At 45.3% G+C, this 27,365-nt stretch overlaps 1 protein-coding gene across 1 annotated transcript in view; it reads right to left on the reverse strand.

Moving 5' to 3' along the window:
- The window catches only part of CHUK (component of inhibitor of nuclear factor kappa B kinase complex), a 37,446-nt gene that overhangs the window by 6,233 nt on the left and 3,848 nt on the right, over positions 1-27,365 (reverse strand). Inside the window, exons 3-16 of the mRNA XM_048505916.1 lie at positions 27,137-27,251; positions 24,151-24,220; positions 22,362-22,450; positions 20,102-20,191; positions 19,718-19,842; positions 18,506-18,613; positions 17,842-17,977; positions 16,353-16,547; positions 15,493-15,595; positions 8,231-8,354; positions 6,581-6,732; positions 5,296-5,357; positions 3,516-3,625; positions 1,595-1,644 (exon numbers count right to left, since the gene is read on the reverse strand). Coding sequence (XP_048361873.1) covers positions 1,595-1,644; positions 3,516-3,625; positions 5,296-5,357; positions 6,581-6,732; positions 8,231-8,354; positions 15,493-15,595; positions 16,353-16,547; positions 17,842-17,977; positions 18,506-18,613; positions 19,718-19,842; positions 20,102-20,191; positions 22,362-22,450; positions 24,151-24,220; positions 27,137-27,251 — 1,529 coding nt within the window. The remainder of the gene's footprint in view (positions 1-1,594; positions 1,645-3,515; positions 3,626-5,295; positions 5,358-6,580; positions 6,733-8,230; positions 8,355-15,492; positions 15,596-16,352; positions 16,548-17,841; positions 17,978-18,505; positions 18,614-19,717; positions 19,843-20,101; positions 20,192-22,361; positions 22,451-24,150; positions 24,221-27,136; positions 27,252-27,365) is intronic.

Genomic DNA, 27,365 nt, shown 5'->3' on the forward strand with positions numbered 1-27,365 from the left:
CTGCCAGTTCTTTTAATATCCTGGGATGTAGCTCATCTGGGCCTGGAGATCTGAATTCCTTTAAAGTAGCCAGGTGTTCCTGCACAAACTCTTTATTTATTCTGTGCACAATGATGAGGACCGTTTCCTTTTTGAGAAAAGACTGAGGCAAAGGAGGTGTCAGGGTGTATTGTTTCCTTTGTTTCTATGTTGCAACTGCGGCACGTAGGCAGGTGGGGGCGGGCCCAAGGTTGTGGGGATTTAAGATCTATCTCTTACCATATGGCCTCAGAAATCGTCTATCTTTTGTTATGCCTTGATCTCCAATAAAGTCTATGGTTATAATCCTACAGCTTGCTTTATTCTGGGACTGAGGTCTCACAGGAGGTGAGTTCTGCCTTTTCTCTATCCCGTTAGTATTTTGCCATCTCCTCCTTGCAGTGACTCTATCCTATAATTTTTCTTCCTTTTGCTCCGGACATAAGCAAAAAAGCCTTTTTTGTTGTTTTTAACCTCTCTGGCAAGCCTCAGCTCATTGTGAGCTTTAGCTTTTCTGACATTCTCTCTACACAGCCTGCTTATTTGTTTGAATTCCTCTTTGGTGATTTCCCCCCTTCTCAATTTCTTGTACATGTCCTTTTAAAATCTTAGCTCAGTTGAAAGTTCTTTAGACAGCCATCCTGGTTTCCTGAGACACCTCCCATTTTTCCTCCTCATTGGAACTGTTTGAAATTGTGCCCTCAAGATCTCACTTTTAAGAAACTCCCAGCCATCATGCACTCCTTTCTCTTTTAGTATTTTTGACCACGGGATCGCACCCAGTAGATTCCTAAGCTTACTGAAATCTGCTTTCTTAAAATCTAGAATGCGTGTATGACTATGCTTAGCCCTTTCCACTGTATACAAACTCCAGGAGAACATGATCACTCCCACCTAAGGATCCTACCACTTCCTCTCCACTAATCAGATCATCAATATTGGTTAAGGGCAGATCTGAAATAGCAGTTCCCCTTGTTGCTTCTTCCACCTTCTGGACCATGAAATTGTCTGCAAGGCAAGTGAGAAATTTGTTGGACCTGACTGTCATGGAAGAGTTTGACTCCCAAACAATATCAGAGGCTCATTGCGCACATGCAGAATAATGCACTTTCAAACTGCTTTCAGTGCTCTTTGAACCTGTGCGGAATAGCAAAATCCACTTCCAAACAGTTGTGAAAGTGGTTTGAAAATGCATTATTTTGCATGTGCGGAAGGGACCAGAATAACTGAAATCTCCCATGACTGCTACTTCTTTCCTTTCTGAAAGTTTGGTCATCTGTTCCAAGAATGCATCATCCGCCTCTTCAGACAATGAGATCATGCTGTTTCTCTCCCCCTTAATTTTTACCCAGATGTTCTCAACCTGGCCTGCAGGATATAAGTCATGGACCTGATCACAGCTGTAATAATCTTTTATGTATAATGCTCCTCCTCCTCCTTTCCTATTTGATCTGTTTCTCTGAAATAGGTTATACCCTTCCATTCTTATGTTCCAATCATGAAACTCATCCCACCAGGTTTCAGTGACATCTATAATATCAAGATCCTAGAAAGTTCACAGGAGTCTGTGCCGTACCTGGGGCCCTGGGCTTTAGCTGCTTGTAGAGTTCTATAGCTCTTTGTTCACTGTAAAGAGATATTATAAATGCAATCAGACTTTCTCCAGTTATGTTTGCTATTGAAGACAATTCTTTGCTATTTGTTCCAGTAAAGGCTGTGGGTGGCATGTTGGCTCCAAAACATAAGAACATTTTTAAAGAAGTAATGTCATCTTTCTTCAGGCCAAACTGACAGTGCAGGCGTATCTAACTATTAAAAATAGACTCTTTGTATTTTTCTGGTGGACTCCGTATTTGTTGTTTGCTGCTCCAGGAAACCTACCAAGTATGGGATGACATAGCTTAAAAATTAAGAACATACTTTCAATTTCTCACTTAGTTTAAATGCCACAGGATGGACATTTAACATACTGGAAATGACAGTTTATTTTTTTTTAGCGTCAGGATTCAGGATCCACAGGCATTCACTCTCAAACTATTGCCTAAAATTCCTAATATAATACATGTGGCTTTTAAAAATATACAGCATCTTGACTTTGTAGAGCTGGGGTGTCAAATGCATTTGTGACGAGGACTGGATATGATATAAATGTGACTTGAAACAACTCGAACCAGATGCAACGTTGCAAACATGTATCCAAAAACCACCTGCGTTGCACCTTACCCGCTGGCTCTCAACTCCCTTGTAATACAATTGATATTTCGTTAATTAACTCATTCATTAGACAACCAAGTCATTCTTACATAACATGTATTAGAAATTTCTCACACTTCATACTCTGACAGAGTGACTGGTGATTCCACCCACTACTTTCAATTACTAACAATATATGTCTCTTTTACTTCACAGAGCTGCGCCTCCAACCACAGGAGGCATCCAGTCCGTAAGCCTAATTTGCCGGCAGATCACAGTCCTGTAAAGTCCAGGGCACAATCACATCCAAACGGAATGCGCTCAATGACCGTTTTCAAGCTTTCTCTTCTTCAGTGATGTGATTCTTAATCCTTTATGCATTTTTGACAGCCTGGGGATATTAATTTTTCAGTGACAACCATCACATCTCTTGCTTATCCCTTTCCTGTTCTTTTAGCTTAACAGCTGCAGCTGTGATCCATATCCTCATCCTATGAATGAGTTAATTAACGAAATATCAATTGTATTACAAGGGAGTTGAGAGCCAGCGGGTAAGGTGCAACGTGGGTGGTTTTTGGATACATAAATGTGACTTGGCCAGGCTGGTCCTGGGAGGGGAGCCGGGGGGCGGGGGTGGGGAGAGTGGCTGCATCAGAAGCCCCAGAACAGCTGGGGGGGGGGGTGGCTGCCTTGAGAAGACTGATCAGGCCCGCAAGCTAGCTGAGGGACACCCCCCCCCCATCTCAATCTGGCTATTGGACTCGCCAGGCCCGATCCGGACTGGGGCGGGGGGGGGAGGGGGACAGGTTACCTCAGCGGGCTGAGGGCCTAATAAGTCCCTGCAAGGGATTGGATCCAGCCCCAGGCCACATGTTTGACGCCCCTGTGGTGAGGTCTGAACTTTTAATGCAGGACTGTACAACTTGTAGCCTACCAGGAAAAGTGCAAACAGCTGCTATATATGTGGCTCTATTTGCAACATATGCAGCTGCACTGGAATTTTGCAACGGAGTCAACATGCACCACAGCAGCACTTTGCAGAGCAGAATAACAGTGTGAATGAGCAACAGTTGCCCCTTCTGCCCTTGTGAGGAGACAGCACCTACGGGCGTGCAGGGCGCCCAGAACTTCCACTGAGCGCTTCCAAATCCTGGTTTCAACGCTCTACAAACATGAAGACTTTGCAATGTGTAAAGAGACACTGAGCCCTTGAGCTGCTAAAAAACCCAACAACCCTGCATATCGATGAAAGGCAACGGGCAACCTATAACCGATCGCACAGCAAAAATGACTCCTGCTCTTACAGATTTTCCATGATCTCGCCTTGCCGTCGTGCGTGGGGACTCCTCTGCAGTTCGACAATCTCTGTGTGCAGAGCCATGATCTGGTCATCGAGGCAGCCGATGTCTCCAGCCTGAAAAGGACAGAGAAATCTACACATTCCAGACAACAGCAAGAGGCTGTTTATACTGATCCGACAGAGCCTGACTGTCACTGTTAATTTTGAGTACACCTGATAAAGCTCAAAGCACAACAATATCCATTCCACACAGATAACAAAAGCTACCATTAAATCTAACCCAGGGTGGTGGGAAGTGCTGACAAGGAGCAGCTGACTTCTGGTGACCTCGAAGGGTTTTCCTGGAGAGAGGTCAACAGAGGTGGTTTTGCCACTGCCTACATCTGAACAGTGATCCTTGGCGGACTCCCTCCAAAAAACAACAAGGGCCGACCCTGCTCAGCTTCTGAGATCTGATGAGGTTGGGCTAGTTCGGGCCATCCCAGCCAGGGTGAAATCTAACCCACAGCTAACTCTGAAAGAGCAAGAAAAAATTTACGTCCCACTGTAACTCATTCAGTTATACAAATGTAAAGCCGTTCTAAATACGATGGTTACAGTTGGTTTTAGCAACGTCAGGAGTTTTCAGGCCTCACTTGTGAAATTCCACAAAACGAGAACTCCTGACGCGAAGGGACCTGTTCTTAAGCCCCGAAGGTGCCCTGACCAACACTTCTGCCTAGACAGGGCCCTGACCAACACTTCTGCCTAGACATTCCAGCCTGAAACCGTTCCGTGTGTTTGGCTGCCTGGGGAAAAGGCCTGACAACAGAAGGGCTACACTGATGAGAAGACGGAGGCCTTCTTCTTACACTATCTTGTCAGCAGGACAGTCAGTCTGGCAGGGCACCTTCCTGGGCTGCTTGAAAAACCCAGGGCCAGACTGGTTTACAGCTTCTCCTCAGCCGGCCATTCTTGTGCGAAGTGGGCAAAGGGAGAGGCAGCGCCCACAGCCTTCTCACGCTCACTCGCTCAGTTGCCTGCATTGGCTCCAACCCTATAAAGAGTGGGAAGGCTGCCAGGCGGGGGTTGAAGATAGTTCAGAGGCATTTCCTGTCCTTTCTTCATCTATGTGAGAAGCTGCCTCATTGAACCAAGAGGGGGAAAGTCAGTCTACAGCAATAATGAGCCTGCAGAGCAACTGCCTGATGTGTCCTGATCAGCCCTGGTTCGATCCTGCCATGTCTTCGGTCTCCTGCCTGGATATGGCAGGAGATATGGGATATGGGGACCCTTCCTTTCTCATTCCCCCTCTGTGCTGTGCTTGCGTTTTTCCACTTTGCTTCTCAGGCCTTATCAGCTCATAAGACACCTGCAGTTGTAGCTCTGTCAGTAGTGTGGAGTGAAGGTTGTTTTGACCCTGGGGGAGCCCTTCGGGGATAGGCGGCCTATAAGTTTAATAAAATAAATAAATAATAAATAATAGAAGGAATCTTCTTCTCTAGACTGTGGCACTGGAGGGGTGCCATCCCCCCTTGGGAACCTGGAGGGGGGTGAGGTGATGTGGGAGATGACATGGGGTATAATGGTGGCTGCAATGCTGGCTATGCTTTAGTTCTGGCAATAGAAGTCCAAATGCTTATTCCTGATGCTGTTTCATAATAAAAATACCAACTGAATACAGAGTCTTGTTACTGAACGGTCCAGGGGCACAACATCATAGGCATTTGTTTCACTGATTGAGACACTTGTGTCCCAGCTTTCCTATTTAGCCGGACACACCATCTTCATCCTCTCCCACATACCTGTTCACACTGCAAGGCCTTCTCCTCCATCTCTTTCCAGGCTTTCAGCATTTTTTCTGAGGCTTAAAGAAGCAGATTGAGATTCACTTAGGAGAAGCCACTTGAAACACAAGAGCAGGCACGATTTCAAAACCCCAGGGACACCGGATAATTTTGGAATTGAAAGCCCATGCCCAGCTAAGTCAAAACCATGCATTTCTGGAAAAATGTAGGAGACAAAACTTTTTATTAATGCTCCAAATCGTAGGACAATAATGCCAGGATAGAAAATTCAGCAAAGAGGATACCTTTACTCTCTTTGCTCACTTTGAAAAGGCTGCGGACAGAATGGAGCAGGTGCAGGGGAGAGTGATGCGCATGATCAGGGGCCTGGAGCCAAACCCTAGGAGGAAAGGCTGAGGGGCCTGGGAATGTTCAGTCTGAAGAAGCGGAGGTTGAGGGGGTACATGATTGCTCGCTTCAAGAGCTGTCACTTGGAGGGCAGGGAGCCATTCCTGTTGGCAGCAGGGGAGAAGGCTCAAATTATGGCTTTCTGTTATTGACAGAAAGGTTCCAACTGGATATGGGTGGGGGGGGGGGGAATTGTGCAACAGTGAAATCAGTTACCTAGGGAGGTGGTGAGCTCTCCTTCACTGGCAGTCTTGCAGCAATGGCTGGACAAACACTCATCAGGGATGCTCTAGGCTGATTCTGCATTGAGCAGCAGGTTGGCCCAGATGGCCTTTATGGCCCTTTCCAACTCTATGATCCTATATGCATATTCAAATACTAGAAGTGCACAGGACGTGTCTTTACAGCAACCAGCCAAAAATTGACAGCTGCAATAGTTGTAACAGCTGTTAATGAAGAAAGCCTCACCTCGGCCACCACAGTGACACAACCCTAGAACAGCTCTGAAAAACTGAACCTCTGACCTTTCTATGTTTACAGTTTGCATCAAGCAAGACAGGTACCCTGTGAAGTACTTGAGGCATCACCTTGGCCCTGGAAACGTGAAGCGGATATAATCCATCTTCAACATAACAGCACTGTTCAACTGTTCAAGTTGACAAGTTGACTCAAACCATTTGTTTTTCAAGAATTCCACATCAGAAGGGACACAGACCAAATACAGTCTACACGTTGTTATTAACGCTCGTTATGTGCACAAACACAGGACTCCGCTGCTCTTAGCATTATTAGGTGTCAGGAGATATTTTTCAGGAAACTACAATCAATTCCTGATCAAGAGTGGAATGGACCAGCAGTAATTACACAAAGGACATTAATTCCCTGAAACACTTACATATCCCATAGGTCATCTGATCACTGTATTTTTCCAAGTCAAGGTGGATGCTCTGCTGAAAGAACTTCAGTTTTGCTTTCAGTTGCTGCGATGCCGATACCAGGTTGTTTTTCATTTTGGTTAAGTTGGCGTTGTATCGAAGAAGACTCAGCCTGGACAAGTGAAACATACGAATTTGCGTGTGCACACTGAACTCGTTTCTAACATGTTTGAACTGGCCCTAAAAGGCACGTGCCAGTTTTTTCACAAGAAAACATCCTTGTTGCTTGGAAAAGTTGTCCTTACTCTCTCCCATCTTACAGTACCCAACAAAACATCAAGGCCCACAGTTCCTGTCATTGTGAGGCTACTATACTGACATTAAAATAAAAAACACTATGGCCCCTTCCGCACACGCAAAATAATGCTTTTTCAAACCACTTTCACAACTGTTTGCAAGTGGATTTTGCCATTCCGCACAGCTTCAAAGAGCACTGAAAGCAGTTTGAAAGTGCATTATTCTGCATGTGCGGAATGAGCCTGAGTTGTCCAGAAACCACATGAATATATGCAGCTGATACCGAATCAGACTATCAGTCCCTTGGTCTAAAAACATGTTTATTTGATTTCTAGATTGCCCTTTCCCAAAGGGCTCAGGCTGGCTTAAAGCAATTAATTAAAAACACAAAATAAAATCCACAATCAATCCGATAAAATCCTGGGAGAATAAGAGCCCACAGCAAGTGGGAACCAGGCGTGGGGCACGAAAAGAGTCTCCCCCACTCCTCCTTACTACTGAAAAGATAGACCGATCTTCTCTCCACCCAACCTGTAAATTCCGTGTACATTCTGACTTCCTTTTAAAAACAGGATGTTTGGGCAATTCTGCACCCATGGCAAGGTGTTTCCTAGCACAATCCCTTTCCAGAGCACAGTTCTGTAAAGACCACAATTATGAAATGTGGTAAATCCTAGGATCACAAAAAGCAGATGGGAACACAGAATATCGAAGACGCTTGGAATAAAAGGGAGCAGTCCTAGACAATATGAATTCTGTATACCAAAAGGTTCTGGCTTGCATGAAGTCTAGAACTGCTGCTATGAACTGGATTTGTTTACCAAGATCCAAACTGGCTAGAAGTTGCAGAGTTCCCAAAAATGTCCAGCTATATTCCAAAGTGAGGCACCTTCCTTTCAGTGTGCACTGGTGCCCAAAGAACTGGACAAGAAGAACAACACAGACATACAAGCACACTGGCGAGGGGCTACCTGAAAGAAAGGTAAATATAACTGTTTTGTGTATTGTTGAAGGTTTTCACAGCCGGAATCACTAGACGGTTGTGGGTTTTCCGGGTTGTATGGCCGTGTTTCAGTAGCATTTTCTCCTGATGTTTCGCCTGCATCTGTGACTGGCATCTTCAGAGGATCTGATGGTAGTAAAGCAAGTGGAGTATATGCTACTGGAACACAGCCATACAACCCGGAAAACCCACAACACCCTATCACTATTTTGCTATGGACATTCCTGTTCTGAGGAGTTCAGCATCTGCACAAGTACTGACAGAAAGAAATCCTTGAAAGAAACAAAGGAGGGATGACAAGTGTTTGGGTCCGCACATCCTTTTACAAGGGCTACCATCTTTCTTGCTGACCTTTAAAACTGGCACTTACATTGCAGCTCTCTGCCCCTGGAACAAGCGACTGTAATCTTCTTTTAGTCCCATTACGTAATGCACAGCTTCAGCCCATATCTTACGAAGACGCAAAATGGGCAACTGAATTTTGCTGTCCTGTACTGTGTGCAAAGAACAAAAGAACAAAGCCATCAGCACTAGGTACATTAACTGCCACAGCAGTTCCATTCACCACATCAGGGTATCTAGGCCTCAACATAGCCAAATCTAGCATACTTAAATCTAGAGACTGGACCAGTGAACAGAAAAGGTCATTCCACAAACATGAATAAGCCCCAAGTTTGCAGAAAACTCTGAAATCTTTAAAAAAATGGGGTATTTTAAACAAAGTAATGGATTCAAGGTACAGGAGAAGAGATTCCACCTAAACATTAGGAAGAGCTTCCTGACCGTCAGGGCTGTTCGAAAGTGGAATTTGCTGCCTCGGAGAGTGGTGGAGTCTCCTTCTTTGGAGGTTTTTAAACAAAGGCTGGATGAACATATGTCAGCAGTGCTTTGGTTGTGTGTTCCTGCACTGCAGGGGGTTGGACTTTAAGGCCCTTGGGGTCTCTTCCAACTCTATGGCCCTTTCTGCACGGGCCTCTATGCGCCCTCACACCGGCAAGAATTCTGCCGGCGTGGGGGTGGAGACCGTTCGCACGCAAGCGTGCAAGCGGCCCCAGCAGAGGCAAGCGCAGGAGAGGCGGCTCCGCACAGAGCCACCTCTTCCCCGTCCCTCTCCCATTTACCTCGTCGCCGTCATCGCCCTGCTGGCCTCCTAAGCCCCGCCCACGCTGCCCTCCGACCTCCAGGGGTCGGAGGACAGCGAGGAGAATGCTTAGGAAGGACAGCAAGTGGCTGGCTGTGACGAAATGAAAGGAAGGGGGGCTGGCTAACAAGGCTGCGCTGTTTACTCAAAAACTACCCTTTAAACGGGTGTTTTTGAGGGCGGCCTGACGCCACCCTGAGGGAGGGGAAGGGGAGCCAGGTCGGCGCTGCTGCGTTTCAGCAGCGCCGCCTGTCCGAACGGCAGCCTGGAGACGGTGTTTTTGCCGTCCCCAGGCCGCCGTTTTTGGCCCTTGCGGAAAGGGCCTATGATTCTATGAAACACCCCAAAATAAGAGAAACAGTGCCTGTTGCTGCAAGAAATAAATGCCCTCAGTCTCCAGGGGAAAAGGTAATCTGAATAAGAGGACTTGTGAAGTGCTCCAGGGACTTTTCCTCGTGGGGGCTGTTTCATGTGAAGGAAGGAGCATCAATCATTCCCTCACCTCTCCAGGCAGAGACATATTTGTCCGGTGAACCTTGTCAGACCTCTGCAGGCTCTGACACCAACTGAACCAAAATTGCACAATACAAGGCTAGCAGTCAATATGGACTGAATAAGTTCAAAATTTACTTGACAATACATGTAACGACTATTTATAACAAGACCTTTCAAGCAAGCTTCATCATGGCCACAAACACAGAGTGACATACAAGCCTGCTTGGAACTATCTAATATTATATCACAGAAGCCAAGAAGCTTGTTTGGAACTCATATTGCCATGATAGTGTTTGTCCCATTGGTTCAAGGAAAACGACATATATACATTGCTCTGTACTGCTTGAAAGCTCTTGTTGTAAAAAGTTATGTGCATTGTCAAGTAAATGCTGAACTTATTCAGTCTGTATCGACTGCTAGCAATTCTGATTCAGTCTTGACCTTAGTTGCACACAAAAAAACAACCCTTCCCTTCTGTGGATTACATCTGATACCAAAAGGACAGTGAGGTAAAGGTAAACTTCAAGTCTATAAAACTGACCTTCCCCTTTTAAAAATTCTTTATCCTTCTTACTTTTTTCTCTATTATATGGACTTCACATGGACTTCTGATGGCACGATAGGGATGAAATTGTTTTTATTTCTGGAAAATAGTGAAATAGGGTATTCCGGGCAAGACTTCTGATAACCGAGTTTCAGAAATACCATCAAGTAATTAAGCAGGGAACCAAAATTGTCATCTCCCAAATCCTTAACAAGTTAGGAGAAAAATACTTTCGCTGTTACATCTGCCACAATATTAGACTTTCCGAAATCCTGTGAAGTTTAAATAACTAAAAAGCAATGTTTTATGTGGTGCGTCTGACAGTGGCAAATATTTTGAATATCTGAGACTATTCTGGTGAATTCCTCAGTTATTTTGCCCGTTATGCCGGCAGAGGGGAGCAGCCATGCTACCTCCGTCGGCCCGTTTGCCCCCACTGTAGGATTGGGCTGTCAAGCAAAGAAGAAAGATCAGAAGGACAATAATGGCATCAGGGACGTTTCAAAAAGAGAAGAAAAGAAAAGAAGGAGTGATGATAAACAGGATGTCCTGGACAGTCGTTTGGAAAACTGATACAACAAATCCAAACAGTTGCAAACCAAAATAAACAATCAGAAGAACTCAATAATATTTTTTTCTCATGTTAATCCTTTTTTATCTTTCCTTGTGTGCTCTCTACTGCTTGTTTAATTCATGCAAGAAAGGATTTAAAAAGAAGTTATATGCATGGGACGGAACTATTAGAAATTTTTAAAAGGATAAAAGAAAATACACAAGAAATCAGCAAAGTCAAAGAAAGATGGAAAGGAATTGAACTACATGTGATGGGAAAGACCTTTAGATGGAAAGGGGAGGTCCACAATTTTGGATGTTTGGTGAAGCAATAATCTATACTTTAGAGGAATTCCAGAAGATCTTGATAGGACAAATTTAGAAGACAATTTTTGCAGACTAGTACAGGACTACATGAAGATTCAATGAGTCTTTCCGGAGACTGACTAGATATTCAGAATAAATTCAAGTATTGCATTTAAGAATAGATTGCCATGGGATATATTAGTGAGATTTACCCAGAATAAAACATGAGATGCCATAACGAGTAAACAAAGAAAAGCTCCACTCAAAGGAGCAGGGAAATTTTTCCACGACTTACCTATATGTTTGTTGAGAAAAAGGAGGGACTTTGATTTCTTAAGACAAATTCTACAAAGGAAAGAAATAAAGTAGTGTTGGAGAAACCCATTTGCTACAGAAGGTGCATTCCTCAAGGGCAAAAGAATAATCACTAGAGTAGAACAAGTTTAGCAACTGGCAAAAGAACTATTAACTGAAAATATGAACAAGGAATCTGAGAGAGAATTGGAAAGAAAACCTCCTATTAATTCAATTCAAGAAAATTCTCCAAAATGACAAGGGGGGAGGGGAAATGAAGTGCTGGATATAGAAGAGGACCAACTAGAACAAGCAGCAGTATTAGAATAAAATGGACAAAATGAAGATTGTTTAATAAATATTAATGCTCTAAACTCTCCTTCCCAACGAACAAAAATAATTAACCAATTAAAAAACCAATACTCAGATATATTATGTATCCAAGAAATTCATGTAAAGAAAAAAGATGAACATATTTTAAATGATTTAAAATTATTTTAATCTTTTTTCCTATTGATTTTATAATCTGAAAATGATTACTCCATCAGCAAATGGGGATTTGAGACTCTCAGCATCCCATCACCGGCAGAGCTTTTCAGTTCAAACTCTTCCCTAGAAGGACGACACGATGCAGTTAAATATGTGGGAATCCAGTTAAATATTTGGGAATAAACCTGACTGGATAAAACAACACACTATCTAAACAATGAGGGCGGAGATACAAGAGGACCTGCAGAGATGATCTAAATTTTATTTTTTAATCCTGGCTAGGAAGAATTTCAACAATAAAAATGAATGCACAGCCAAACAACATTTTCTACTTCGGATGTTACCAATCTATATACAAGAAAAAACTTTGAAGGAATGGCAGAAACAGATAAATAAATCCATATGGAACAGCAAAATGCCAAGAATCAGATCAAAAGTCGTACAACGTCAGAGAAAGAGAGGGGAGCTGGCAGTACTGTCAGGACTGAACCTGTCAGTGCCAAATGGCAGGTAGGGCGGGGGGGCGGGGGGCGGTGTACCATCCTCTGATGTGGGGCGAAAGTCCGGTGTCTTCCCCTCGGTGCCCCAGGGTTTCCAGGACACAGATCCTATCAAAGGAAGGTGTGAACTGTTCGCAGGCTTGCAATGCTTTATAGTGAAACCCACGGGAATCACCAGATTCCTCTTTTTACAATGTTACCTACGCTCTGAATTAAAGGCTTAAGAACAAATCTACAGTTTCCGTGATTTCCAGATCCGAGATTTGACGAGTACCTCTATTAAACTATATCATCAAGCAGCTGGCCTGGTTTGAATTGTGGACTGAATTAAAAACGCAGATCAAACAGTAATAAAATTAGAAACAGATTTGGAAAAAGGTTTACATAATTTTGTAAGGACTAAAAAAATCAAGTACAAAAAAACAGTGCAAACTAGAAGCCATGAAATTAGAGATGGACTACTCAGAATTTGGGACTTCATGCAAAGAAGAATCAGTCCTTCAATATCCCCATTAATGTCCCATACAGAGGCATATTATAAGAATGAGAAGATATAGACTTTATAATACATGGAGTTATAATAAACTCTCAAGGAGAACTCAAGTCTTGCCTAAAGATGAAGGATGAAGGCAAAAAAGTACAGTGGCTTTTACGTTTTCAACCAGTTTCAAGCTTAAAACAGGGCAGTCACACAGCAAGAGGCGTAATAAGGGAGCTGATTGTATTCAAAGAGGTGATGACACAGCAATAAGAACATTTATTAGGAGGAATTTATAAGTTATTACTTCAATTTGACACAAACAGAACAACTTAAAACATGTGGTAAGATAGATGCAAATTGCTGAGGAAGAAATATGTATCCAACAATTATTTTATTATTATTATTATTTTATTGGACTTATATACCGCCCCATCCCCGAAGGAAACCTCATGGCCCGTTATGCACAGTGATCTTGATGCAGTCCCAAACAGAATTCCAGGGTGAAGGAATCCAGCATTTTGACAGGTTTCCAAAAGTGGGGGAAAGCACCAGAAACCCCCCACCCCTGGCCTTCACAAAATGAAGCATAATTTTTATATTGGTGACACATTTACATTGCGACAGATCAATGTACTGATATGTCGCTATAAAGCTGGCACTCAATCAAACAAAATGTCTGACTGTCTCTTATGGTGAGAAGAGAGGGGGGAGTAATGGCAGCGCACCCATCGCAAAGGGATGTGAGCCGCCCTTCCCCACACTTTCCAGATTCCTGATCGCTCCTTTCTCGATGTGCCAGAGAAGCACTGGTGTTTAATACTGATTAAAAATGCCAACTTGTACCCAGAGTGTAGATGAGCAACATACAACCCCAATATCCACTCAACCCCACTCTAGTCCGTGGGGTGGGTGGGGGAAGGGGGCTTCACACTATCCCTGGAAAAAATGGGTCAATGAGCGTGAAGGGGAACACTGGATATATGGCGAGATCAACCACTGATATTATGCTGTGCATTATGGCATCAAGATATCTACACATCGGTATAAGAATTAAAAGACAAAAAAGACAAAAGTGTAAAGAGATGTGTAGATGTGACCGTCCAGCTGGCCACGACAGGGCAGGAAGCAGGGGGAGCACGAGGGATCCAGCAGCATGAAGAAAGCAGGAAGGAGTCGGCAACAGGGAGAGGGCCAAGGGGGAAGGCGTGGACAGTGGTGGGAGGGAGTGGGAGGGGTGAAGCTAGGTGGGCTGGCCATGGTGGGCGGAAGAAAGATGTCCAGGGCAAAGCTGTGCTCACTGGCAAATCTGCCTGGCTCTGGCCGCAAAGGAATAGCAATAGCAAACTGGTAGTGCAAAATGACAGTATATTTAATGTCTATGTCAAATGTACACAGTAACAATTGGCAACATGTTTGTGCAGACATTAAGTATACTGTCATTTTGTGCTACCAGTTTGCTATTGCTACAGAGTGCAGCCAAGGTACAGAATTGTTTTTTTTAATGTTGGTTTCATTTGACATATCTATACCCAGTTGGATCTTTGCTGCATGCCTCTGAAGATGCCAGCCATAGATGTGGGCAGAATGTTAGAAGCAAAAAACACCAGAGCCCGGGAATATGCGCTTTGAACAGAAGGGCCCACATGATGAGCAAGTGTGGCAAGGAAGGGTCGCAGGGACCAAGTGGGAAACGGGGTCCGGTGCCATTCCCCCTCTGCTTTCTGAAGCAGGAGGGGGCGGGGGCCAGCTTGCTCTTGTGCTGCTGAGGGGAAGTAGACTCAATTTCCCTCCTTTTTTATTATTCTTGCAGAAATGAATTACCTTTCCTATATAAAATGTACAGGGTTTCCAAAATGCTTATAGCGATTTACAACAATAAACACAAAGTCAACGTAACATCATCACAGGAAAAAACAAGGTTTTAGTCCAGCGGCAGATTTGATGTTGGGACTTTTGGCTCTCGAAAGGGTGTGCTTTCAGGACTGTGAGGCGCTTCTGGACTCAAGTCTTGTGCTTATTGCAAACCAGCACAGTTACCCACCTGACACTATGAAAGAATAACAGAAAACAGCAACATGACAGGGATTTTTTTTAGCAACCGTAACAGACTTGAGGGCAATTAAACAGAATGAGCCATGGAAAAGGGTCTGCTAGACTAGATGGGCTTGGTCGGGGGGGGGGGGGGGTTAGCTCACTGGTTACGAGGGTTGGATATGACATAAATGTGACTTGGTTGGGCAGGTTCCACGGGGGGTGGCTACCTCAGCGGCCCCCAGAACAACATGGGGGGGGAGATGTGCTTGGACTGGTGAGCCCACAGTGAGGTGGGGTGGTTGCCTTGAGAGAACTTATGAGACCCACGAGCCAGCTAAGGGGGGAAAAACCCACCCCTTGCTTCCACTGGGCTCTCCAGGCCAGATCGGGACTCCGGGTGTATGCGTGTGTCTGTGTGCCTCAGCTGGCTGGCAGGCCTGATAAGCCCCTCAAGGGACCAGATGCAGCCCCTGGGTCTCATATGTGACATGCCTGGACTAGAGGGTCAGATCAGGTATGTTCTAATTTTGGCACCTGTTATGGGTGAAGCTTCTGAAAGCTTTTGATCACTACACTACACTACACTACACTACACTACACTACACTACACTACACTACACTACACTACACTACACTGCACTGCACTACACTACACTAATGATCACTAATGAACTGTGGTTCATTACACCAGACCAAAACATATGTGAAACTTTAAGGAAGTTTAGAGCTATTTCTAGCAAACACACCCCTGTGGCCCCCTAACCGACCATTTGGGTTTAAACCGCTCTCTACTTACCAATGCAGTTTACACATTCAGACAGACTCCTGGAAGCGAAGGGGCCGTCGTATATAGTTTTGCTTTTATCGAACAAATAAACCATGTAGCTATCCCAGCCTCTCTGGCAAAGAAACAAATTATTAAGATCAGAAAAGGTTTTTAAAAACCTCCAAGAGCCACTCTGTAACTCAATCACTATGTAGCTAATGAAGAAAGTTACAAAGAGAACATCATGATGCTCCAGATGTTCATGGACTACAATTCCCATCAGCCCCTGCCAGCATGGCCAATTGGAGGTGCCGATGGGAATTGTAGTCCATGAACATCTGGAGCACCATAGGTTGGCCACCCCGATACAGGACGTGCAGGCTGTGAAAAACCAGGAAGGAGCATGCCTGGATTTGTTTCAGGGGTATAAACACACCCAGAAAGTAGTCACGTAGGAGGTGGAGTGAGCAGGGTCCAGGTCCCCTTCTGTCCCTGGGCTCAAGCATAGCTTCAAATCAGCTGCTCTTGGCAAGGCATCAAATGAAGCAGCCATTTCCAGACACTGGGCTGCTGCTGGGCATTTTCCCCCAGACTTCCCTTTGCCCTGACCTGAAGCCAGGGCCAGACTGGGCTGCCCTTCCCCTGGCCAGCCCCATTTTTCCTGTTTTCTGCACCACTTCCTGTCTTTGCTACAGAGGGGAGGAGTCTTGCAACTGCACCAATGGAATTAAAAAGGAATACTCTCTGCCAGCAGAAAACAAAATCAAGAAAGCGAAAATGCTTCCCATGCGTGACAGCGATTTATTAACGGTAGTTCAATAAGAATTGTTGTTGTGATTCACATACACCGGCTTCGCGTTTGTCACTGTGAAAACTTAAGCGTATCTTACTACACCATCGATAATACACTGAGAGGCCGGCTTCCGGGGGTCCAGGCAAATCCCCATCTCCAGCAGAAGCTCCTGGTTGACGGTGCTGATGCCCGTCTCAGACTCAATCCGACACTGGAGGGAGTGGAGACTTTCCTCCGGATGCAACTGAAAAGACAGGATCTTGGCAGAAGTCATGTTCAAGATGTGGACTATCTGAAGAGAGAGAGAGAGAGAGATTTAGCAGAACTTTTGCCGGGGAACATTTTTCCCCTCCAAAAATATATATCAAAATCGGAGAGAGACACACAAAACAGTTTATTACATGGATTTAGTTTATATTCTGATCTGTGGTCTACAGGCTTCACCTCAATATGGAAGAAGAAGAAGAAGAAGAGTTGAATTTATATCCCCCTTTTCTCTCCTATAGGAGACTCAAATGCCTTTCCCTTCCCCCTCTCACAACAAACACCCTGTGAGGTAGGTGAAGCTGAGAGAGCTCCGAGAAGCTGTGACTAGTCCAAGGTCACCCAGTTGGTGTGTGTGGGAGTGCACAGGCTAATTGAATTCCCCAGACAAGGCTTCACAGCTCAGGCAGCAGAGCGGGGAATCAAACCTGGTTCCTGCAGATTAGAGTACGCCTGCTCTTAACCACTACGCCACTGCTAAATATAAACATTCCAAAAGTAAAGAAAAAAAAAACAGCAATTAAAAAAATCTGGAGGCAACATTAATGAAGAGTAGCTGTAGAACTAGTTAAATAGATCTTAAATACTGTTAATTTTGTTACAGGGGACAGCAGAATGCATCGTTCTGTTGCCAGTCAAAAATGTTAGAAAGATTTTTTTGTATTAATTTGACCAGCCTATTCAGAGATACAATAAATTAAGTCAAGCAAAAGTTACTGAAGGTCAGAAGTGCCTCTTTCTAAAGGTGAGACAGCCTCTTCTCTCTCCTTGTCACCTGTCTCCACCCCCCAGCCCTTCATATCAACACCACCGCTACTGGAGTTGCTCCAAGTGCCAACACGAAAGACAGAAAAATCTTTTTTTTTCAAGCAAGGGAGACAGTTCAGAGGTGGGATTCAGCAAGTTCTCACAGGTTCCCGAGAGTAGGTTACTCATTATTTGTGTGTGCCGAGAGGGGGTTACTAATGGGTGATTTTGCCACGTGGTTTTTGCCTTAGTTTCGCCCCTCCTCTCAGCAGTAGCGCGCAGAACTTGAAGCAGTCTAGCAGGAGGTGCACCGGTGAGCGTGGCAGACTACGCCTGCGTGCATTCGTTTCCTGCCCAAGGACTGGCGCAACGGCTGCGTCCTTGCCACAGCCCTGCCCAGGAATGCCCCTCCCCTGGAGTGCCCGGCCCAGCCCCATTGGCACTACGCCAGTTTGAATCCCACCACCTTGGGAACCTGTTACTAAAATTTTTGGATCCCACCACTGAGACAGTTGTACTTTTTATTGACTCTACTTATTAACTATTTAATCCAAGGATACTACAGCATAACTTACTTTCAAGCCTAAAAGAAGATCCATTAATTGGAAACATCTCAACTGACCCACTGCCAGATCTGAACCTCCCCCTCTTTGCTGCGGATCCCAATTCAGCATCAGCTGCAGCCAGCTCTCCATTTCGGGCACAATGACACTAAAGCAAAGACAAAACAGCATGTGAACACAGCAGGGAACAAGCAGATGCAGCATGGCCCACTCTTCCAGGACAGATGCCGCACACAAGCTCTGGGACCAGCACCTCCTCCCAAGCCTTTCTTTCGAAGCCAAGGACTGCTACTCCGGGGGCCGGGAAGAGCAAATACGTCCACAGGCAATGTGTGCATTCACATTGAATAAGTAACAGCTGTCAAACAGGGTTTTCAACCTGGGAAAAAGTGCACGGTTTTTGTTTGTTTTTAATTTGATATCCTCCACCCCCTGGGGGAGTACATCAAAAGCAGGAAGCCAGTTATATTCTGATCTGTGGTCTACAGGCTTCAACTCAAAAATCTTCTGTTTGTGGCAGAACCTTCCTCTTCTGCCACAAACAAGATTAGCAGGCATGTTGGCAGTCTCTAGCAGGAAGGCAAGCCAGGACGTTTGGAGAAAGACATGCTTCTCCAGATGCTTTGGCAGTACAAAATTCTAGCAATTTAAAGAAAAGAAAGAGATCGAGTGTCACCTGCAGAGGCTGTTGGGCTGCGGCAAATGAGCACTGAATCGAACATCGCCGTTCATCTCTTCCCAGGCATGGATGAATTTGGGATCCTTCTTTCTGATCTTCTCATGCCTGCAGGAGGAGGGAAGAAAATGCGGGTAGAGATGAAAAGCAGAACAGGCACCAACCAAGCTCACCTCACCCCCTGCAGAACTGAACACCCTCTCTCTGGGGCACATCCCTGACGACCCTCTCTCGAAACAACTGCCCAAGCAGCGTGCACACGAGGGCCAAAGGACAAATGAAGGCGGGCACAGGTCCCTCTCATGGCTGACAGACACCATCTAAGAAGGATCTGTCATTCTTTACAAATTGCTGCAAGGCCCTGATCCAGATCGGGCAAGTGGCTCGGCATCCCCAGGAGACAAACCCCCACTGCACCTTTTCAAGAGCAGAAGCTATTCCCCTCATGGTAGCTATCCCCCTACACTTAAAAGGGCATGTGGGGAAAACAAGATCACCTTGGGCTGCTGGACTGCGTGATCAACCCCGATCGGGGTCTTGCAGCAATTTTTTTAAAATGACAAATGCAGCAGTGGCATAGGAGGTTAAGAGCTCGTGTATCTAATCTGGAGGAACCGGGTTTGATTCCCAGCTCTGCCGCCTGAGCTACGGAGGCTTATCTGGGGAATTCAGATTAGCCTGTACACTCCCACACACGCCAGCTGGGTGACCTTGGGCTAGTCACAGTTCTTTGGAGCTCTCTCAGCCCCGCCTACCTCACAGGGTGTTCGTTGTGAGGGGGGAAGGGCAAGGAGATTGTCAGCCCCTTTGAGTCTCCTGCAGGAGAGAAAGGGGGGATATAAATCCAAACTACTCCTCCTCCTCTTCTAGAACGGGGCGGACTGCTGCGGCGCTTGTCGTTTGGCTCTGGCAGTGAGGATGGTTCCCCGACTGTCTCACTTAAACTTCCCTCCCGGAACTCAAACCAACACTCTGGTTATGGTGATCCAATATGGGCCCCCAAGTGCTTGAGAATTACGTTTCAAAAACCACTGAGAACTCTGAACACAACTCCCAGAGCTCATTCATTTCTAAGAGGGAGGCTGCCCAATTTTCACACACAACAGTGGCCCAGGAATCCAGAGTGCTTTGTGTCAGCACAGATACAAGCCCACCTGATCAGCTTCTCTACACACAGGACATGCCAGCAATGGTCTCACACACAACTCTTACCAGGTGAAAGGCTGCTGATTGTGTAAAAATGGTCTAAATCCTGTAATGCACTCAAAGACCACAGTTCCAAAGCTCCAGAAGTCCACAGAAGTTGTGTAGGGCTTATTGTCAAAGAGTTCGGGGGCCTTAAACAAAACAGCAACAAAATGCATGACAGCAAAGAATCTTGGGACAATGTAGCAGATTTCCCCCTCCCAGCAGGCAACCTATTATTATTATTATTATTATTATTATTATTATTATTATTATTATTATTATTATTATTATTATTATTATTATTATTATTATTATTATTGGATTTAATATACCACCCTATCCCCGAAGGGAAATAAAAACTTGTGATAGTTTCTGGCCAGATATACAAACCAGTATAAAAAATCTCACCAAATACTGTAAGGTCCCAACAAAAGATGTGCATAAAGTCCCTTGATCCAGATCTTTGGCATATCCCAAGTCTATGATTTTGTGAATTATCTGGAAATCAAACAGAAATGCATTCATTTGTGCAGCCTGGTTTTTCTGCTGCTTTTGATGCTTTGCTTTTCTTCTCCTTCGCTCCCCACCAAATATTCCTTCACTGTCTCCACTCCGCCGGCTCCTCTCGGTTCTTGAGTCTTTCCTACGAGCCGTTCTGCCAAATCAACTCTACACTGGCTTTTCCTCCTAATACTAGCAGATTTCTTGACAGACGACAACCACCGTCAGCTGTGTGCGTCAGAATCCATATCGTCCTACATGACACTGGTGCATTCCGCACAGGACAAATATAGCAAACGGAGGGCGCAACACAAATATGGGGGTGGGGGGTGGGGGACTTCGCACAGATCCCATCTCTAAAATGAGTCTGGTCTGCTTTAGTTCCATCAACCTAGGATTTTCGAAAATTGCCAAACCAGGCGCTCCCACGCGAACAGCAGCGGGTATGACTGACATGTGTACTATTGCCCAGCTGTTGCAGGGAGGGACCTCGCTGCAATGGGAGGGCAATAATGAATGTGTTCCTGTAGATCATAGGTGTCAAACTCGCAGCCCTCCAGATGTTATGGACTACAGTTCCCATCATCCCCTGCCAGCAGCGTTCTGGCGGGGGGTGATGGGAACTGTAGTCCATAACATCTGGAGGGCCGTGAGTTTGACACCTGTGCTGTAGATCGTTCATACTCACGGCCACGGGGAGTGTACACTGCCAGGCACTCAGAGAATCTGCCCACAACCTGCTAGGCGACCTGCACAGAATGGTGGGCGGGCATCCCTGACGTTGTGGACGGCACAGAGCCTAAAGTGAACAGGTGGAAGGGAGGGAAATAAGCGCCTCCAGCCTGTCGTGTTCGTGTGGGAGCGCCTCCCACTTGGGATTGTGCAAAAGGATTGCTGCCTTAGCGATTTTCAAAAATCCCAGGTTGAAGGGAATAAAACAGGCCATACTAATTTTGGGAACGGTACCTGTGAAACCCAACCCCCCCGTCCTACACTCATTATATTTGGCCTGTGTGGAATCCACCAGCCTTTCCCTCACACACGGGCCTCTCAGCTGATTACCCTGAAGGCCCACGTTTCCCCTCCAAGACTGAGCAAAAGTAATAGCCCATCACTGAGGACAAGGCAGAGCTGCCAAGGGAGGGAGGGAGGGCTGCAGTGACGTTGCTTTGGGTAGAAGTCTGCTTTGTAGGAATCCAGTCAGTTAGTCTTAGTTTACCAATCTACACCCAGACGATCTGAGAAGCAATGTTAGTGCCAGCAAATCTTTGCTGCAATTGGTTATGGAAACGGGCACAGATCTGGAGACGGCACAAGGATCTTTTGCGAATTCTTCCTTCATGGAATCTTCCTAGTCAACCAATGATCTCCAGTGGCCAGTCTGAAGCCCTGCTGGTAAAAAGCCCAACCTGGCCCCAACCACTTTCTAAAAACGCTTAAGGGGTACCAGGAGAGGTATTCCCAGGCACCCTTGCATCCACAGGCAACACGTTAAGGAACCCTGACTTATGTTCTTGATATGGCAGACGGCTGCTGGAAATTCACTGTATCAAACCAGAAACTGAGGAAAGACTTCCAGATGTGGTGCCTAGATCCCCCAAGACTTTCACTCACGGTGGGTGTGGATGGTGGCACTCTAGGCACTTGCAGCGCAGGAGTCCATAACAAGCAAGGGGGTAAGAGAGCCCCCAATCTCACTGATTTGGATAATAGATGCTTCAGATGCATCCATTGTGACAATAAACATGTCTTTATGGCCATTCATGACAAATGTGCCCCAGTCCCCTCTGGGGAAGTTCAGCTTCACTTCCCTGCGCCCTCAACCCACTGGTCAGCCTACGGTTCCTCTGGCCTCGTTCCACAACTTCTTCGCGCCGCCTCCTTTACGGGACTTCCTAACAACTGGAGACCCTGCCTACCTATTTGCCATCTCTCACAGCTGCTTCTATACAACCCCAAAGGCACATCTTCCCTGCCCAGGACCACAGACACTGCTAGTCAACCACACCCAACATTATGGGTTCCCAGCCAGAACTGGTCTATAGGTCTGTCCCCCCATTTCTTTCTTGCCCCCCTGAATGTGCCTGTGCCAGACAGACTGGGGCACTCCGCCTGCCATGGCCTGGGCCTGACTTCTGACCCTGAGGCAAGGCTGGGCCACGCTTACCTTTCCGCCTTCGTCCTGAAGAACAATATTTTCAGGTTTCAGGTCTCTGTGTATTATTCTGTTTTCATGTAAGTACTGGATGCCAGACCCTAAAAGTGTTGGGAGAAGGATCCTTTAGACAAATCGAGATCTGTTTGCCTTTTGACTAGCTATAGAATATCCAAAATAGCAAAGCAGCAGCTGGTCAGGCAGCAGGAAATCGCATTCTGCACTAATTTGCTGCGGTTCTGCAATCTCTACCTTTGTATATAATTGAGCAAGCCTAGAAGGTGGAGACAACTCGCTTTCAGCCAGTCGCCACACGTGACTCATTTCCTGCCAATAGCCACACACACACGGCCTGGGGGCTGGCACTGAGCAGGTAAAAAGCAACATAAACCAAGCAGTGAAATGTGGCTGCTACTCTTGAAAGGAGACCACTAGAAGCAGCATCTGCCAGGCCTCTCTGCCTTCTGCCACCCAGCAGGACACCAGCTCCATACATGGGGAAGGGGGTGGGACTCTCCTGAGGAGGGCTGGGTGCTGCTGACAGCAAACGGGGTGAGGGTGGGGGTGGGCAGGCCTCTCGGTGCCAGGGAGTGATGGAGGATGAGGGAGAGAAGGAAGGACGTTGTCTGCTGCCCACCCGTCTGCTAAAACTCCTGAGCCGCCAAAGGCGAGGGACAAGCGCCTGAGAGTGTGGAAAGGACAGCCTCTGGGTTACCGCCATTTTGAAAAGGCCAGAAAGTGCCTCACAACAAACACCCTGTGAGGTAGGTGGGGCTGAGAGAGCTCCGAGAAGCTGTGACTAGCCCAAGGTCACCCAGCTGGCGTGTGTGGGAGTGTACAGGCTAATCTGAATTCCCCAGATAAGCCTCCACAGCTCAGGTGGCAGAGCTGAGAATCAAACCCGGTTCCTCCAGATTAGATACACGATTTCTTAATCTCCTACGCCACTGCTGCTCCTATAAGGAATCAAACCTAGTTCTCCAGATTAGGGTCCATTTGCTCCTAACCTCTATACCAATGGTTCTCAACCTGTGGGTCGCGACCACTTTGGGGGTCAAACGACCCTTTCACAGGGGTCGCCTAAGACCATCGGAAAACACATATTTCCGATGGTCTTAGGAACCGAGACACAAATAATTTTATGGTTGGGGGTCACCACAACATGAGGAACTGTATTAAAGGGTTGCGGCATTAGGAAGGTTGAGAACCACTGCGCTACACCATGCCAGCTCTCAAATATTGTAATAGAATATCATAAATTCAAACAACTAAAAGCAACGGCTTCTCAACTATACCGTACCTCCCTAAGTTGCTTATAATTTTATAAATGAAAAATGTAAACATGTCTAGTCAGGTCCCATATTTTATTTACATCTGAACAAGTGTTCGAGACTGGATGGCTCTCCTCCTCCTAAAGTAACTGGGCTCTTTTGTGCTGGATCCTCATTTCCGGTCTGCTACACTTGTTACAAGAAAGTCTCTCTCTGCTCCTTAATGCTGCCCAGGTCTTGGGCCCAAACAGTTGTATGAGTCTCTTAATATAACTCTCACTTCAAACCCTTGATAAAAATATGGATTTTTCTGATTCCCAATATATTTCAATTCAAATACTGAAATGTGACTCAACTGTGCAAATGAAGACAGAAGTTACATTTGATAAGGTATACTCACACAATTAAAAACATTTCGGCATTCAGAGCGCATTCATTTTTAAAACACAAACTTTTGAGGTCATGCGCAGACCAAACACAACATGAAAATGTTCCGGTCAAGAGGCACAAAAGAAAAGCAACTGACATACCGATGTCACTAAGCACAGAAAGGATCTGACTCTCCTTGAGTCCACAGCAATTTTCAGGCTTGTTTAATAACTACAAGAAAGACCAACACAATTAAATTTGATACACAAAATGCCTCAATAAGATGTCACAAAACAAACATTTCTTAGGCCTGAAAATTTTTGAAGAAACTACTGCTTGATACAAAGAACAATACAACAATGTGTGTAACGTATAGATACGTAAAAACCAAGAATCGCGTCACACACTAAGGCGGAAACTAAATAAATGCAAAGCCAATAAATCTCTGAAGTTACTGCTATAATTCATAAAGTATTGTATAACATACAAATAGACCAAAGTCATAATTCAAGTTCATCAAAATAATTATCTAAGTCTCTGTAAGTAACTAGAGTCTCTCCTTCAAATTCTTATAACAAATCATACAGTGTAACATGACATGCAAAAGGCCAAAATAATGGTTCAAAGATCGTCAAAGTAAATATCTTCAGTCTTATAAATCCTTTAGAGTTTCTCAAACGCCTCACGCGTTTCAAAAAGTGTTTTCATGGAGACTTAGATAATTATTTTGATGAACTTGAGAGATGAACTTCAGAGATTTATTGGCTTTGCATTTATTTAGTTTCCGCCTTAGTGTGAGACGCGATTCTTGGTTTTTACGAAACTACTGCTTGGACAGCACAAAATCTGTTTGAAGGAAACATTAGGAGTTTGGGGGAGGAGGGAGAACAATGAGGATTTTTCCTGTGTTATTTTCCTTCACAGTTTTTTCTCTACTATTGCTCACCCTTCTGCCCCATTCGAATATAAGACACAGGTACTACCAGGAAGACATACTTGCCTTCATGCAAGTCAGTAAATTAAAATCACAGAAATGAAATAGACCACAAGAGCCATCGAGTCCAACCCCCACTAGGCAGGAACACACAGTCAAAGCAGGCCAGCCTCTGTTTATAAACCTCCAATGAAGGAGAATTTGGTTTATTTCACTGGAGGCGAATTTGGTTTATAATGGCAACTGTACTATGTGGCACGAGAGAAGTTGCCATAGTTGCCGTGGTGTGGCGATGGTGTGAACCTTTGGCACTCAGATGTTATGGACTACAATTCCCATCATTGCCTTCCAGCAATTGTGGCCATGCTGGAAGGGAGGCCTGATGGGAAATGATCCCATAACATCTGGAGTGCCTGGGATTATCCACCCTGCTAATCTAGAACAAAGCCTGAGGAGCAGTGGGCAGAACTCTTGACATCTGGAACTGAGATGAATTTTTCAGAGTATTTTTATAGAGCATCCGATTGATTCTTCTTCTAGGACAAGATGGTTGAGTTGGTTTGTGCAGTATATGCTGAAACTGCAGTTGAATTAATTTTTTTAAGGTGACTGATAGCACTTCCCCCAGCATCTCATCAAGCATGAATATTAGCTGAATATTAGCAACAACCAAAAAGTATTTTCCATAGACTTCCTGCTCACAATTGGTACTGCAATACAATTACTATAGCAATGTTATGTGCAGGAAAGTAATGTCAGCTAATGAGTCAGCTAATATAATTCTATTTTACAAATAAAATTACAAATTCTATTTGTAAAACCATTTTCAGGTTGATTTTATTTTTGCATTTGTATCCTGTTCTTCCTCCTTTTTTCATGGACTGTTGCTCTTGTCAGGATTCCTGTCTTGCATCTTCTTGTCTTGTTTCTGTCATTTTTATTGATATCAAAAACTCAGAAGAGATTCTCCTCCAGTTACTGTTTTCCCAGGATCTCTGCTTCATTCCTGTTTTCCCTTCATTCGTTCCTGTTTTCCCAGGATCTCCCTCATTCCTCCAAGGCAGAGTATTCAACTGTCAAACAGCCCTCACTGTCAAGAAGTTCTTCCTAACGTTTAGATGGAATCTCTTTTCCTGCACCTTGAATCCACGACTCCTTGTCCTAGCCCCTGAGGCAGCAGAAAACAAATATGCTCCCTCTTCATCATGACACCCCTTCCAATATTTAAACAGGGCTATCAGGTCACCCCTTAACCTTCTCTTCTCTAGAGTAAACATCCCCAGCTCCCTAAGGCGCTCCTCATGGGACATGCAATCCTTTGACCATTTTGGTCGCCCTCCTCTGGGAACGCTCTAGCTTGTCAACATTCCTCTTGAAACTTTTTGGCAGGTTCTACTCCACTGCCCCTTTTATTGCAATCTCAGACATGATATTACTAGTCCTATTCCCCCAAAAAAGGTTCCGGGTAGATCAGAGGAAGTGTATGTTTCTTTTTTTTCATCTGGACCGGATTCTGTGCAGCTGCTCCAGCAGGAGGTATTAGTCTAATAGGCTATATTTCTTTATTTCAACACGTTACAAGAAGGCAAGAGTCACGGGAAAAGGCAACGATGCTTGGAAAAGTTGAAGATAGCAGGAAGAGAGGAAGTCCCAACATGAGACAAGTGACTCTATTAAGAAAGCCACAGTGGCCCTCAGTTTGCAAGACCTGAGCGAGGCTGTTAGTGACAGGACATTTTGGAGGACATTAATTCATAGGGTTGCCACACACAAAAATACATGTCATGAATATGCTTTTGAGCTAGTCTTTGTAATAGATCATTCACATAAAACACAGGGGTGGGATACAATCTAATGCTTGGAGGTTCACCCCAAAAGCCGGCTTGGTATCAAAACTAGACTGGGATAAAAGTATCTGAAAGCAGCAGCCTGTGGAGAGGTAAGGCAAGTAAGTCAAAGCAGGATTTCAGCCTGTTTGAGGTGAATGTTAGCCCTCGTTCCCAGTTTTACCCTGCACGCCACATCCCACCTCGCCTGGCTCTTCCTCCTGCTTCCCCTCTTTTGCAAGGCCCACCTTCTGCACAACACAGGTGGCCAGAATCGCCACTCAAAACTGCAAGGGACACCTTTCCTGGCAATGCGGGGCCTCTGACCAGACGGGTTCAAACTGCAGACCCACCAGCCACAGGGTCAAAAGAACAGACAGAAATTACCTTCCTCAGATCTCCTCCAGAGCAGTACTCCATAGCTAAAAGGGGGACCTCGTTTACAAGGAAATTCATTTCTTCAGGCACATCACAGGCTTTTACCACACTGGGATGGTTCAGTCTAAGCAAACAGGGAGACAGAAATGGCACAGTCAGCAAACGTGCAGGGCTGCATGGAAGCCAAGTCCCACCTGTCCAAAGCAGTTGGCAGCTCAAGAATTAACAGAACAGTTCC

The sequence above is a fragment of the Sphaerodactylus townsendi genome, linkage group LG08 (genome assembly GCF_021028975.2).
Source record: "Sphaerodactylus townsendi isolate TG3544 linkage group LG08, MPM_Stown_v2.3, whole genome shotgun sequence".
Taxonomy (NCBI): Eukaryota; Metazoa; Chordata; class Lepidosauria; order Squamata; family Sphaerodactylidae; genus Sphaerodactylus; species Sphaerodactylus townsendi.